At 39.9% G+C, this 15,249-nt stretch overlaps 1 protein-coding gene across 1 annotated transcript in view; it reads right to left on the minus strand.

The window, feature by feature from the left end:
* The window catches only part of LRRC49 (leucine rich repeat containing 49), a 122,483-nt gene that overhangs the window by 64,675 nt on the left and 42,559 nt on the right, over window positions 1-15,249 (minus strand). The window contains 1 exon segment of the mRNA XM_044980221.1: window positions 13,832-13,893. Within this exon segment, the coding sequence (XP_044836156.1) occupies window positions 13,832-13,893 (62 nt within the window).

Raw genomic sequence — 15,249 nt, forward strand, 5'->3', positions numbered from 1 at the left:
AAGATCAAGAACTCGTCCACTTTATGTTGAACGCTGGGATTGCTGCGAGGTATATTCTGATCGAGCTCATTGAGCGACCAGATTTCTTAAGTTCCAGTATGTAGGCCAGTACCAGTAGTAAAGGAGAGGTAGTTGCCACTGTTTGTCTATTCTGGAACCATGTATAGAATCTCTTCCAATTGTGCAGGTAGATATGTCAGACTTTCTGCTGTTTAAAAGAATGTCCCTTACCTCCTCTGAACAGGTCATTTCACTGTCTTGGAATCATGGAGTAGTCATGCCTTCTGGTGGAGTCTTGCCAGGTTTGGGTGGTAGACCTGGCCTGCATCCTGAGACAGGAAATGTGGTAGAAGGGAAAGAGTGCATGGTGGGCGCACAGCCATCTTCAAGAGGTAAGGAAACCACATTTGTCTGGGCCATGGGGGAGGAGGGGTTTATCAAAATGACTCTGGTGTTGTCGGTCCTGATATTGTGTATGACTCTGGAATAGGAGAGAGGTCGGGGAAAAAGGTGTTCAATAGGGGTGTATCCCATTTGATGAGAAAAGCCAAAGTGCGGGCACTTGGCATTTTGGGTTGTCACAAAGAGGTCTATAGTTGAGATTCCCCAGTGTTTGAATATGCTCTGTAGTGCTCTGTAGTACTCTGGTGTTCATTTCCCACTTGTGGTCCTAGGAAAATTTTCTGCTCAGTGCATCTGTAGTGGCGTTTTGGCATCCTGTAGGTAGGAGGCTGAGATGTCAGCATTGTGGAGGATGCACCAGTTCCACAGTAGCATTGTACGGGGAGACTTTGGCAAACCAGTAAAGTGCCTGAAACCACTATGGCTTATTGTTAAAGACAGCCTAGTCAGCAAGCTGTTAAAAGCAAGTCTCAACTTGACCAAGGCAGGACGGGAGAGGGGTTTAGAGTGCCACCGAAAGGGCAGCTTGACCCCACGTCCTTCCTGAGAAGAATTGTGTTGAAGTTGCTGATATATGCGTTTTAAAAGAGTAGGATATGCCCCAGGAATATCTATTGAGGTCTCAAGGCTGCAAGTTCTGGAAAAACCCACACCTGGTTAATCAATAATCAGAAGGAACCTCTTGCTTGAAACTGCTTACTTAAGGGACATGTCATTCTATTACTAATGTATAAATAAGGAGACTCGTTTGGGGGGCTCTTCGGGAGTGGGTCTCTCCCTCTGGATGCATCTCCTGTTCCCCAGAGGCGGACAGGCTGCCACTGTGCCACTCGAGAGCCACACTCAGCTTTGGTAATTATCAAGGGTTGGGGGTGTTTTACAAATCTTGCTGCAGACATATGTAAGTGCTTGAGACTAGTAAAGTTTAGCTTCAAGTGAAAGCACTCGTGTTGTCCTGTTTGTGCCAGCCATCTATCGGTCGGACGGCCGTGTCTCCCTTGATTTATTTCCTGACACCTCCTCGCACAGAGTAAAAGTTACCAAGCACTTTGGGTTGAAAGAAACCCAGGTAACAGCATGGCTTCTGCACACAAGAAGTGTGACCATACCCCTACTTATCAGTTTATATAAAACATAAAAGTGACATGGTCTATCAGAACCTATATGGCCTTGCCCCTGATCATGGGTAGAAAGTGTGAGCATGCACTGCAGACTGCCCACAGCTCCAGCAGGTTTATGTGCAGTGTTGATTCCAGTGGGGACCAGCGGCCTTGAATCATGTGGTTGTGCAGGTGTGCCTTCTCCCCCGCCCCGCCCAGCAGAGAAACGTCTGTTGTGAGTATCACTGATGGAAGGGTCTGTATGAAGGGAACTCCTGTGCCAACATTGTGTAGTTGAGTGCACCACTGTAGATAATTTTTTTACTGTGGTTGGCATCATAAGACGCTTGTTTATGCTGTGTCTGTGTGGAATATATACTGCCCTCAGATAGCCTTGCAAGCATCGCATGTGCAGTCTGGCATATTTGACAACAAATGTCATCACTGTCGTATCCTAAGAGTTGGAGGCAGATCCTGGCCAATGTCTATGGGCTGACTTGTGGTGATTAGATTGACTGGAGTGGTAAATCTGCATTGGGGCAAAGAGGCAGTAGCTTCCAGAGAGTCCGTCATATGGGGGTGGATCTGGAATGGGACTGTCTCCCCCACTCATTCATGGTCTCTACCACCGGAGAGTTTGGTGTGAAGTGTGAAAATAGAAATTCCATCCCCTTGGAAAGAACACAGCATTTTTTAATCCACTCTTTTGCAGGTGGGAAGAATTGTTGCTGGGGTCTGCCAGATGGTCTTGGCTCGGTCCATGAGAACCTTGTTTATTGGGAAGGCAATCTTGAATCTGGAGAATATCCAGCAACTTATGTTGGGACTCCACCACTTCTTCCAGCAGTATTGCCAGGAAATCTGCAATCCTATTTAAAGTCATCCCCCATTGTGGGTGGTGGGGGCATGATAGCTTCATCCAGAGAAGAGGATGAAAAATTGGCAACTGGTGTGACTTCCTGATCCAAAGTCTTCTCCAATTCCTCTACTGCCTCTTCTGGAGGTTCAGAGGGTCCAGGTACAGAGGGTGATGGAGAATGTCTCAACCTCTCCTTGGGTGGACTGGGCAGCTAAGGATGGTGTTGGTGGTACGTTGCCCATGGGTCCCAGTATGGCCACTGTGGTGGAAATGGCATAGGTAGCAGCATTCATGGGTGTCTGTACCATCTCTGAGTTTCAGGTCTGGGGTGGTATTCATGTGCTTTGGCTGGTCTGGTAGCTGTGTGGAAAGGCAATATTTCCCCTATATCAGTCTTCGTCATCATCAATGGATAAAGGAGGAGCTAATCTGGGTGTGGTGGTAAATTGGCACAGTACCAAGTGTGCTGGAGTGAGGTCAGTACCAAGGAGTGGAGATTCCAGTGCCAAGGAGACCAGAAGATCTTTATAGCAGAGAAATTGCTGCAGTACCAAGAGCATCAGTACCAAGGAGGGTGTTGTCAGTGGTATCGCTGCCTTTACCACAGTTGTCGGTGCCAATGGTCATGCACTATGACAGATTGGGGAATGTCTCTTTTTGGCAGATTCATGAGGAAGGGAGGTCAGCATCTGCTTCTTTGTCGCCTTTTTGGTGGAGTGCTCCGTCCTCTGAGAGGGTGTTGGGGAACTTCTGTCAGATGCCGCCGTTGCAGACAAATGCCCAGAAGGGGTCTGTGATCCTGAATCGGACGCTGGGTGCAGTGACTTCTCCGTCATGAAAAGTTTTAGGTGCAGGTCCCTTGCTTTCGTAGCGTGAGCCTTGAGATTGTCGCAGTGTGAGCATTTTTGTGGATGTGTGTCTAGCCAAGGCAGCGGACACACTGTAAGGACTGGCAAGTGAGGCAACGTTTAAAACCCGGGAAGCTGGGCATGCCCCTTAGAATAGGTTTCTCCCAAGAGGGAGAGTAACTATACCACACTAAGGGGTATCCTAATAACTGAAAATTAAAGTCCAAAGATAAAAAAACATTTTAAGAAAGAATGAATGGGGAAGAGGTAGGGTAGTAAAGTATTGACTATTAACTATTAACTATAACTAACCAGTATTCTAAAGTTAAAGCTAGACTATGATAAGATCAGAGGTGCTGCCAATTGCTCAGTCTCAAGCCAAGAGCCACAGAGAAGGAACTGAGGGAGGTTTGGTGTCACAGCGCTATGTAACCACCTGAGACAGCATGAGACAGGGACAACACATGTGCAACCCAACAAGGCACTGCTATTAAAAATCTCTGATTACAAGAGCAAGGGTGCAGATTCACCTAAAGTGGAGCACCCACAGGGACATTCCTTGAAGAAGTGGGGTTTTTTCCCCAAAAGAAGGGCACTACGGTTCAGACTTCCACTGAAAAAACAGCACACAAACTATCATATACTAAATTAAACATGTTCTTGAAGGCTCTAATGACTTGCTCAATTTTTTTTCTTTTCTAATTAGAGCAGGAAAAAATGTGCCTATATCCTAGATATGCCAGTCCTCATGAACTAAACTCTGGAGATCTACAAAGAGCTATAAATATCCATCTGTAATACAAATGCACAAACAATACGGGCTAGGAGTAGTAAAATATTTCCCACAACTGAATAAAGTACTGTAACCATTGTTCTCTAATTAGCTGTTGGTTTTGATTATGACCTATACGTGCATGTTTAAACTGACCTTTTAAGGGGAAAAAATAAAGATATATTTGATATTATCACTTCTAACAACAGATTCTGCAAGGATCTTCCCAAATTACTTTGGTGACATAACACTCCAAAAATATTTACAAATGATAGAAGAACATTACTACTACTAAAGATTGTCTTTGATAATAAATAAGCCATTCTTGACATATAATGAAATATATTTTTCCTAATTAGCCTGCAAAAAACATGAGAGGAAGAATTGTCTTGCCATTCTTGAGGAAGAAAGATTGAGATTCTCCCTGTGAAATTCATAATGTTGACAATGTCCAGTGTTTAAAGGTATCAAGAATTCCAGGCTAATCATAAAATATTTTTAATACACTATTTGTTTAAATAAGCTACTTTACAAACTACACAAAGTTTTTCAAATAACAGTAATATATACAATCTTCTCCCTATAAGGAAAATAAACCAACTTTTCAGTAAGTTTAAAATGTTCTACTTCCCAGAAGATGGCTCAATTTCCTGTTTGAGGCAGGAGATGGTAAGGGGCATTGGACCATAACACTGGGACAATTTCCTCTTATATGACAGGCAAGCCATGAAGGGGGACCTCTCTCTCCCTCTAATGACTTAGCTACAGAGCTGGGCAGAAAACTGTTTTCCTGTGTCATGCACATTTTCAAGACCTCCAAAATGTTTCTGCTCCATATCTGGGCGAAACTGAGACCTTTTCAAAGTTTTATGTGGAATGGGGGGAGAGGGAAGAGAGAGAGAGAGACCCCAGAAAAGCCAACATATCCTAGATATGCCTGATTCACCGCAGGAACATGAATATGAGTCTCCCACATCCCAGGGAGTGCCTTAGCCACTGAGCTATTGACTATTCTCAGGCGGGTGTCCCCTCATGAAATTCCATCCTGGATATAAGAAACCATCCTAACAAAAGTTCCGTGAAACAGACCCTCTTTCCCTCAACAAGTTTCAGTTTCAACTAATCAGCATTTTCTGATAAAAAACATTTCATCTAAAAAGTCCTGACCAGCTCTACATAGCTAGAGCCTTAGAAGAACAGGACTCTTCAGCCCACTTCTTAGTTCAATAATATTGCTAAGAGTATAACAGCAGAGTTATAAAAGAAATTGGAGGAAATATATTTTTGAAGAAAAAAGATTTAGGGGGGAAGCATGTGAAGATGCAGGCAATAACTGGACTTAGTTATCAATATGTATCCTCTTGTTTATTGAAATTGTGTCAGTGGGAAAAGAAAATAAATGTACAATTTTCTTGAAACTAAATTAAAAACTCAATTTTAGATCTATTTAAGTTTACCATAGACTTCAAAAATATTTTGTACACAATGCAAAGAATCCTGTGGCACCTTATAGACTAACAGACGTTTTGCAGCATGAGCTTTCGTGGGTGAATACCCACTTCTTCAGATGCAAGTGGTGGAAATTTCCAGGGGCAGGTTTATATATGCAAGCAAGAAGCAAGCTAGAGATAACGAGGTTAGTTCAATCAGGGAGGATGAGGCCCTGTTCTAGCAATTGAGTGAAAACCAAGAGAGGAGAAACTGGTTCTGTAGTTGGCAAGCCATTCACAGTCTTTGTTTAATCCTGAGCTGATTAATCCTGAGCTGATTCTCCTACAGGTTTGGCCGATGTACATAGCGTTGTTCCAGGTCAGCCATAAAAATATTGGCATATTGTGGGGCCATGCGGGTGCCCATAGCAGTGCCACTGATCTGGAGATATATATTGTCAGATCAGCCACACCATCACCGGTTCATTCACCTGCACGTCCACCAATGTAATATATGCCATCATATGCCAGCAATGCCCCTCTGCTATGTACATTGGCCAAACTGGACAGTCTCTAAGGAAAAGGATAAATGGACACAAATCAGATATTAGGAATGGCAATATACAAAAACCTGTAGGAGAACACTTCAACCTCCCTGGCCACACAATAGCAGATCTTAAGGTGGCCGTCCTGCAGCAAAAAAACTTCAGGACCAGACTTCAAAGAGAAACTGCTGAGCTCCAGTTCATCTGCAAATTTGACACCATCAGCTCAGGATTAAACAAAGACTGTGAATGGCTTGCCAACTACAGAACCAGTTTCTCCTCTCTTGGTTTTCACTCAACTGCTAGAACAGGGCCTCATCCTCCCTGATTGAACTAACCTCGTTATCTCTAGCTTGCTTCTTGCTTGCATATATAAACCTGCCCCTGGAAATTTCCACCACTTGCATCTGAAGAAGTGGGTATTCACCCACGAAAGCTCATGCTGCAAAACGTCTGTTAGTCTATAAGGTGCCACAGGATTCTTTGCTGCTTTTACAGATCCAGACTAACACGGCTACCCCTCTGATACTTGGTACACAATGTTTCTGCCAGTTTTATTAACATAATGAACTCCACAATAATCACTTTTACTGACTTTAAAAGATATTCTAAGGTATTATCTCAACTCAATTACAAAGTGAGAACGAGCATGAGCAAGGCAGACATGAGTCAAATTATGGCATCAAATTCTTTAATGTTATTTTAGTGATATAATCAAATTGCTTATTTTATAACAATAAAATTATGTATTTCTATTTTTACTGCTCATCAAATATTTTGTTTAAAATTATGGTCTGGTAAAATACCTTGGTTATAATTCATTGAGCTAAGAAATGCTTAAACATGCTACTATGCAATTCTAAGAGTGATCAATTTAGATTTTTGTTGGACATAATACTGAACTAAAATTATTTTTAAGTTAATAAACTATAAAAGATTCAAAACTCAGTTGAGGAATACACACAAAGATTTAAAATTACAAATAAATACAGTTTAAAATTAAAGAATATTTACTCATTTAGTTACCTGCTAAAACTATATTTTGGAATTGTGGGCTCTCTTTGCTACACTTGGCCATGTCAAAACCACCTAAAACAGGAAAAGGAATTAAGAGAATGCAGATCCCAGCATTACGCTGGGTGTTTCGGATATGATCAAATGATGCAGGAGAAACAAACGTGACCTTTGATAATTATAAAAAGCATCTCAATTAACCTTTAAAGTTGATCAGTCTGTTGTAAAAAACACAGTGCAATATAGGGATCAACTCCATAAACATTTCCTCCTGAGTAACTTTAGTTATCTGAGCAGACTCAACAATTTCAATGGGATTATTCATGCATGAAAACATCTTTATTATCAGGCCAATAGTCTGCAACACAGTCTGACCACCTCGCTGGTAATTCCATAATCCAAAGGTAAATAGTGTATTTTCAGTAAGGTCCATTATTTATTACAAAATTTGTTTCCTTCTAAAAGTTTGTTATGTAAGAATGTCTGTAAATAGAACATAACTGTGCACAATCTTACATCAATGATATTACTGATGATCAGACAAAATGGTGCTAGGCACAATATGAAAACCTAAATAGACATATTTGTGGACTGAAAATAGTAACTGCATTCAAATAATTCCTCCTTCACTTACTGAACAAATCTGGTTCTGTGATCTCCTGCAACAGTTAACAACATAAGCACCTAAGAATCAATCAATGCTCTGGATTTATGACCTTGGTGAAAGAAAAAAATCCAGCCGTAACCACGACTCACTGTGTCATACATAGACAAGCGTTGGCTGCTAAAACCCTTCCAGATTATCTACATGACTCGTTGAATTTCGCCATCAAAGTTGTCAATTTTGTGAAGAACAGCACTTTAAATATGAGACTTTTTGCAGCTCTTTGGGAGTGGATCATAAAATTATTTTGTTTCACAGAGAGGTATGACGGCTTTCCAAAGGGAACATGCTTTTGAGATTATTCGAACTGAAAGACTAAGTGGAAATTTTCCTCAAGCAACACCAAAAAGACGAGTTATATCGTGCGTTTACGGACCAAACATTTCAACTTTCACTGGCATACCTCGTGGACATTTTTTAATCTTTGAACAATCTCAATTTGAAGCTGCAAGGAAACAACGCTGCAAACATTATAGCACACCACAATGCCATCAAAGCGTTTATGGAAAAAATCAAGCTTTGGAAACGTCAAACACAAGCTCAGATTCCTAACTTTTCGTCTTTTCCAACATTTTCATCACTAGCTGAAAATGAAAGTTTCCAAGAACTTTGTAAAGAGGATGCGAAGAACAAAACTGTGTTTCATCTGGACTGCCTTGCTGATGAATTCATCCGCTATTTTCCAGACAACTTTTCTGGCAATCCCATTAATAAATTAGCATGTAATCCGTTCAACATTGATGTCGATTCAATGCCAGAAGTATTGCAAGAACAAGCACTTGAAATGAAATATGATTCAAGTGCTAAAGATATTTTCGAAAACGTAAGCCCCAAGGAATAATGGATAAAATGTTTCCCAATTTACCCGAAAGTAAAGCACTACATATTATTCTTCCGTTTTCGTCGAGTACCTCTGTGAAAAAAGCTTTTCAAGTTTTTCAAGCTTTTCAAGTTTAGTCATAATAAAAACTAAAAGGAATCGAATGGATGTCGAAAACAATTTGCGTTCCACACTTTCATCCTTCAAACCTAGGATTTCCCAACTTGTGAAGGAAACGCAGCAGCATCCTTCACATAAATTCATTTTGTTTATGCTATTTCTTATTTTAAATTACATTTTTAATTTTTTGTGCCAAGAAAACCTATTTGTGCTTATTTTTAATTTTAAATAAAAAATTTGTATACCAAGTTTGTGTGTTTATTTTTAATTTTAAATTACGAATTGAATTTTTTAAAAGGGGGGTTGGATGATGGTAAAAGAGAAGTGGGGGGGGGTGAGGGTTTCTCGAAAATTAAAAAGGAGGCATGATGCCGAAAAGCTTGGGAACCAATGATTTACAAGATCCAGAATAAAAGACAGTCCTGGCCTTGTAAAGTTTACAATCATTGGCAAATTAATTTACATGTCCAAGACATGGAATAAAAATAGCCTTCTTGGTTTTCATATTAATAAATACCAGTAATAACCACCCCCCTCTCTCTCTGAGCTCTAGTGCCACAAGTTAAATAGGTCTGCTCTAAAAGAAAAAAAAATCTCAAAGTTCTGCCTGGGAATCTAGATGAGAAGTCTGGATAATTCAGCAATAGTCCAAAAAATGATTTTTATTGTGTTTGTACAGCACCTAACACAATGATGGTCCTTGTCCCTGGCTGGGGCTCCTAGGTGTTACGATAATACAAATAAATAATAATTAATAATAGTTTATAAGGAACCATCAAGCTGTGTAATGATAATTGGGCCTACAATATTTTCCCTAATTGTGAGCTCAACTGTAAAAAGCTTCCACTCGCCCGCCCCCGGAACTTCAATAGGTGTAAAAAATGCATGAAAGATCATAAGTTGTCACAAAAACTTATAATAGCAAGTGTTGATGGGAAATGGTACAAAAATAACTGAATTAGTCCAAACAAAATGGCTTAGTGATATAACTCAAGGCCTGTTAAGATCATGCTCAATAATCAGAAATAGTGTGGATGCAGGAGGGTGAACCCCTGCTCCTCCCCTGAAGGGGTTAAAAACAGCCCTGGGAAGGGGCTGTGGTGGGAGAAAACAGCCTTTAGGCTGGGCTGATTGGAGAAATGACTGCAGCTGGGGCCACGCCCCAAACAGAGCTGCAGGGCCTTATAAGGCAGCCAGGGAAGCCAGAAGGAAAGACAGTCTCTCTCTGCCTTCAGAGAGAGAAGGGCCTAGCTGCAGGGAGCTTGAGACTGGATACCTGAGTGAAGTAGGGCTGGGGAAAGGCTGAGGACCTGGGGAGCTCCAGCCTGGAAAGCCCCAGGCTGCGGCCTAGCAGAGGGTTAACAGGTACTGGGGGTTGCAGAGGGCAGCCCAGGGGTAAGCCAAAGCAGCAGGTCCAAACCCTCCTTGCCAGTGATGAGTTGGCTGATACTGCAGTCTGCCCCAGGACGTAGGGATAGACAATGACTGGCAGTAGCCATACACTGAGGCAAGGTAGGGATGGGGGGGGTTCCCTGAGAAGGGGAAGCCCTGAGAGAAAAGGGGTTACTGCCAGGGGGCAGCACCCCCATGTAAAAGGGCACCGGGTCCAGGGATGGACACGGGGGCCTGAGGACAGGTGGATCACCAGCCTGCAGAGGTCGCTCCTGCGCTGGAATGAGCTAATTCCCGGAGTCACCAGCAGGAGGCGCTGCAGGGGTGAGTCCGGCCTGTCTACAGTGGAACCAGAAACCAGTGAACCAAAATTGGTATATTGGAAACTAGGTCTAATTGGTGGACAAAATAATGAGAGGATGGGCTATTTCACCAACCATTCCCTTGGTGGTTCTTAAAGAAAGAGACTTTTGGGAGAAAAATTGTCTAATGGAGTGAGCTTCGCCATCATGGCTGCCAAACCCACCATCTCTTGGAACCCAGGGCCTTCGTCATCCTGATAGTCCGGTCCTGACCAGACCATGCCAGAGAGAGGGACCCAGATGATATCACCACCTCTACAGGCTCCAACTGAAGCCCAAACACCGCCTGGGATGAAACAGGATTGGACTTTAACAACAACAGCAACAACTCCAGCTCATCTCAACGAACTTCTTCTCTTTTCCCCAAAAGGACAGTTATTACCCTCTTTAATACAATCTAAAGAGACTGTCAAACAAGGAGGTGGAGGATTTCCTTCTAAAAACTCTCCAGCTAAAGAGAAGGGGAACAAGGAATATTGTTAAAATGAAAGGCTTATTTAACAAGTACTTCACATTAAATGTTTTAAGTGTTTTTCCTTCTTTTCTAGATCTTTAATAAAAGGTTAAAAGGATTCTTAATGGTGTGTTTGCCATGTTACCAAACCCCCAAATCTTGTTTAACACTGTTTAATGTTGGACTGTCACTGGGTTACGTCAACACCTTTAGCCCTTATATTCCATCTAAATTAATGTAACAGGTGTGAATGCTATCAGTTTGCCTGACTATTAAATCTGTCCAGGCTGAGGATGGAAATAAGACACTATTTTCTTTGTTCCAGTCCCCAAACCAGTTCTTGGTTTGGTTTTAACTTATGAGATATAAATGACATGAATACTTGGGAACTCCTGTACAAAAGATTTCTTTAGGAACAGCAGCATTCTGGGGCCTCCTCTGAAAATGAAGAGGAGAGACTCTCTTATTAATATTAAGACCGTAACAGCTTGAAATATATGTCCTCATCTGTAAAGAGCCACGTTACAAAGACATTCCGATTCATACATGTCAGTGTTCATCAATACATGATGCAACAGCTCTTGCTGCCATGTGACAAGCACCAAACTGATGCTCCAATGTGAACTTTTGCTATGTCAAAACAATTCATTCTAAATTAGTCTTTTAAAAATGTTCTACACCTCCTTGGGAGAAATTCTCATTTAACATAAAGGCCGTATTATTACATCTTATGAAGTGATTTTTTTTAATCAATGTCTGATTAACTGAATCTAAGGAAACTAAGCTGTGAATACAACCAGACTTTTGCAAAATAACTTGCTAGCAGAAGCAGCAAGTTATCATCAGGTACCTATGGGTAAATGCTTTAGATCATTGCATAAGTATCGTTGTTTGTTTGAAATAATTTTCGTCTTTTTCAGACACACACATACAGAATTGCTTCTTGAAAAAATATTTTCAAAATTTACCACAAGGCATATGGTAAATCTAAATAGATAAATAAGTCTTGAGAATATATACAAAGAGTAGTGGGAACTTTCATGCTTGCTGATCTTACTACAGCAATACTCAATGGTAAAATTGTGTCTGAAGTTCCCACTAAACTTGCCAATTTTCAGTTTAAACATCTTGGTCAAGTCAAACTGCATCAGGCAAAATATTAGTACACAATCAGTCATAAAAACATATTTTTTAAATTATTTCCCTGATAAGAAACATGTCACACATCAGTTACATAACACAAAATATACATTCAGTGCTGTTTCACCTCCTCAGTGAAATGCTGTTGTTCAATGGCATGCCAACATTTCAAAACCTCAACAAGCCAAATGCCACCACCATCAAGATGTTATAATGGTGACTGGCAAGTAAAGTGTTAAGTTGGTCCAAACATACAGTGGAAAAGTGCAATTTTCATCTGATTTCAGTTTTTTTTTTAACTAATTCAACTCTAAACCAAAAACCAAACTAAACATTACATACTTGCAAGACAATGTTTAAGGTATGCATATCCCACTTAGGGACAAATTGTGCAGACATAACTTCACTGTAATCCCGCTGAATAAATTATAAAAGCAAGCAAGATATTTGTTTGAAAATCAGCTACAGACTATGTAAACTACTGGATTTTCCAAGCTTCTTTTTAGGTCCTTTTCTCTCCTTGTATACTGCAAAAATAATAATAATATAATTTTGTATAAAACATTGTGGGAGAGGAGGCTGAGAGCTGGATGAGTTACTAGGTCAGTTACTTAAAATCAAAGTAATTACCACTCACTGCAGCAATACTTCCTGGTGACAGGGGAACTGGCCACTGCAGTTCTCCAACTGCTAAAACCAGGCTAGGACATTTGAGAAACAAAAAGCATGTTTGAAATTTGGGAACCAACCATTATTCAACAGAAATAAAATGCTAATCTGTGTCTGCTACTATCCAAATTTAAAACATGAAGCAGAGGCACAAGAAAATTAATTCATGTGCAATATCTATAGTTTAGTAGAAGCTAATATTTTATTTTCAATTTTTTTTTTAATACCCAGTAATTTTAGGGGTAAATGCTGCATCACTGCATTAAGAACATAAGGCTCATAAACAAGTAAATTGGAGGTCTTTGCAAGGAATAAAATGCAGGTCTGCATAAAATACTCTAACTTATTAGTATAATAACAACTTATGATAATTATAACATAAATCATTCCTATGTTTCATCTCTACATAGAGAATAAGTACAGCAAAAACATCCGGTCTTTCCAGCAATAAAGGAATGCAGTGCCTTTTCTAGGTCTCTAATAAAATCATTTGATGCTGTTAAATATAGAGCTATGGAGAAATCTATGATGATATATTGAGCAACCATAAGTTGCTCTCTAAGGAAAAGAGTGTATGCAGTACTTTTAAAAATTAAGTTTTTTTTTTAAATTTTGGGATATCTATAAATACAGAATCCAGTAACATTTGAAAATACAATGAGAAGACAGATGTAGATGACAAACGTTTCTATACATTTATAATGAAACATGTTCATCAGTTCTTAGAACAACAGAAGTCTTACTGAGAAAGCTGAGTTACTATGTTCTGATGGCCCGGTTTGAAAGAGTGACATAATAATGAATACAGATTGCAGCCTTAGGTAACAAAAGATGTTCAGAAACCAATACAAATTAAGAATAATCTAGTCACATCGATTAAACAGATTTTCATTAAATATTTTATGTTGAAATGAATGTATATAGTGATGAATATAAACAAATGTAATTTATATACTGTTAAACTTAAATTAACACTAAAATTATACAGTATTTATGATCCTATTTTCATAACTATAAACTGAACAGGAGAATTTTCATAAATATACTGTACATTTAAAGGATGAGGGTTTAGAGAACTTCGGTTTCACACATTTTGTATAATCCAGACAGTGTATATTTCTTATACAATCTGCAATATTAGAAAAATTTAACCACCTGCAAAGTATTCCAATTTTAACTTAATACAGCTGCAATATTATACTTAAGTTACCGATAAGAAGCAAACTGGTAGCCCCCTTACCTAGATATATTGTTAAAGCTGAGAAACAGATGCTGGAGGCAGGGCAAAGTATCCACATCTTTCTAGAAAGAAAGAGAAGCATAAATTCAGCAGCTGAAAGAACATATTTTGAACCTCTCTACTTGTCCTGATGATGAAATATACACATTTCTATTTTCTGTAACCTTGCTGCAACATTGATTTCTGTTGAACATGCAGCTCCATTTCTCTCTGGTGCAGACTCAAAGGGAGTGCTTCAGTGCAGATATGTACTCTGCAGAACAAGCTGCACCACTTGCAAGGTAAATAGCGTTAAAGAGAATGAGACTGCTGCTAACCTTTTTTAACAGGCTTTCAGGAAAGGAGCCAAGGTGCTTGCCTCAGCGTTTAAGCTTCAGGGCAAGCATACTGTAATCAAACTGCATAAATATAAATTTGATTTTGTGACCATTCTGCACTAAAGCTTCAAAATGCAAACTCATAAATTAGCTTCCAAATCACAGTGGCTGTACTGTCAGTGAAAGACTTAAGTAAGGATTCTCTCCTATCAACCAACTCACTCTTTTAAATTATATAAAAATCTACACCATATGCACTAAAAACATATAGACAGACTCTGAAGTCCAATCTTCCAAAACCTATGTATTTTAAGAGTGTAAAATTGTTACTTGCGGTTTTACATGCTATTATAAACCTTTTGGAATACTTGAAATACTATCTAATTCAACATATTAATAAAGCAAATAAGAGCAAGCTGTATTCGCAAAATACAAATCCACATTTACTAGGGATTGAGGTTTGTCATTACTCATCCAACACACATTTATGCCATTAGATGCATCTCCCTCCCCTGTAAAAACCCATTCTCCAACTTGCAGCTTGTGGATATGAACACACCCAGTCCAAGTGCTTGGAGACTGGTGCAGGGGCAGGCCATTTGTATTTTTCCAGTAGCTAGGCCCATATTCCCACCCTCCATCAGATTTAGTCTCCATGACTTCTAGTTGTGATTATAGTTGACATGGGGAAAGAGCAGGGCAAAAATACACTTAAAGGCTAGATATTAAGAGGTTGCGTGCATGGTGATTCTTACTCAAATCCTCAGTGTTTAACTTACCACAATACTGTGGGATGTGAAGGTATTTTCTTTGGATAGCAGTTTGCCACAGCCACAATTGTTTGCTTCTCCCTGTACGGTTGCCAACCCTACAGGACTGTCCTGGAGTCTCCAGAAATTAAAGATTAATCTTTAATTAAATATTATGTCATGTGATGAAACCTCCGGGAATACGTCCAACCAAAATTGGCAACGCTATCATGGGGTAGCTTGCAAGCATCACAAACATGGGTGTAAGTTTACCCTAAGTACTGTAAGGAAGTTACAGAGTAACTGAAGTTCTGTTTCATCAATTTAGCTCATTCAGGCAGTAGCTCTGTGG

This window comes from Mauremys mutica, chromosome 11 (assembly GCF_020497125.1).
Source record: "Mauremys mutica isolate MM-2020 ecotype Southern chromosome 11, ASM2049712v1, whole genome shotgun sequence".
In the NCBI taxonomy this organism is placed as follows: domain Eukaryota; kingdom Metazoa; phylum Chordata; order Testudines; family Geoemydidae; genus Mauremys; species Mauremys mutica.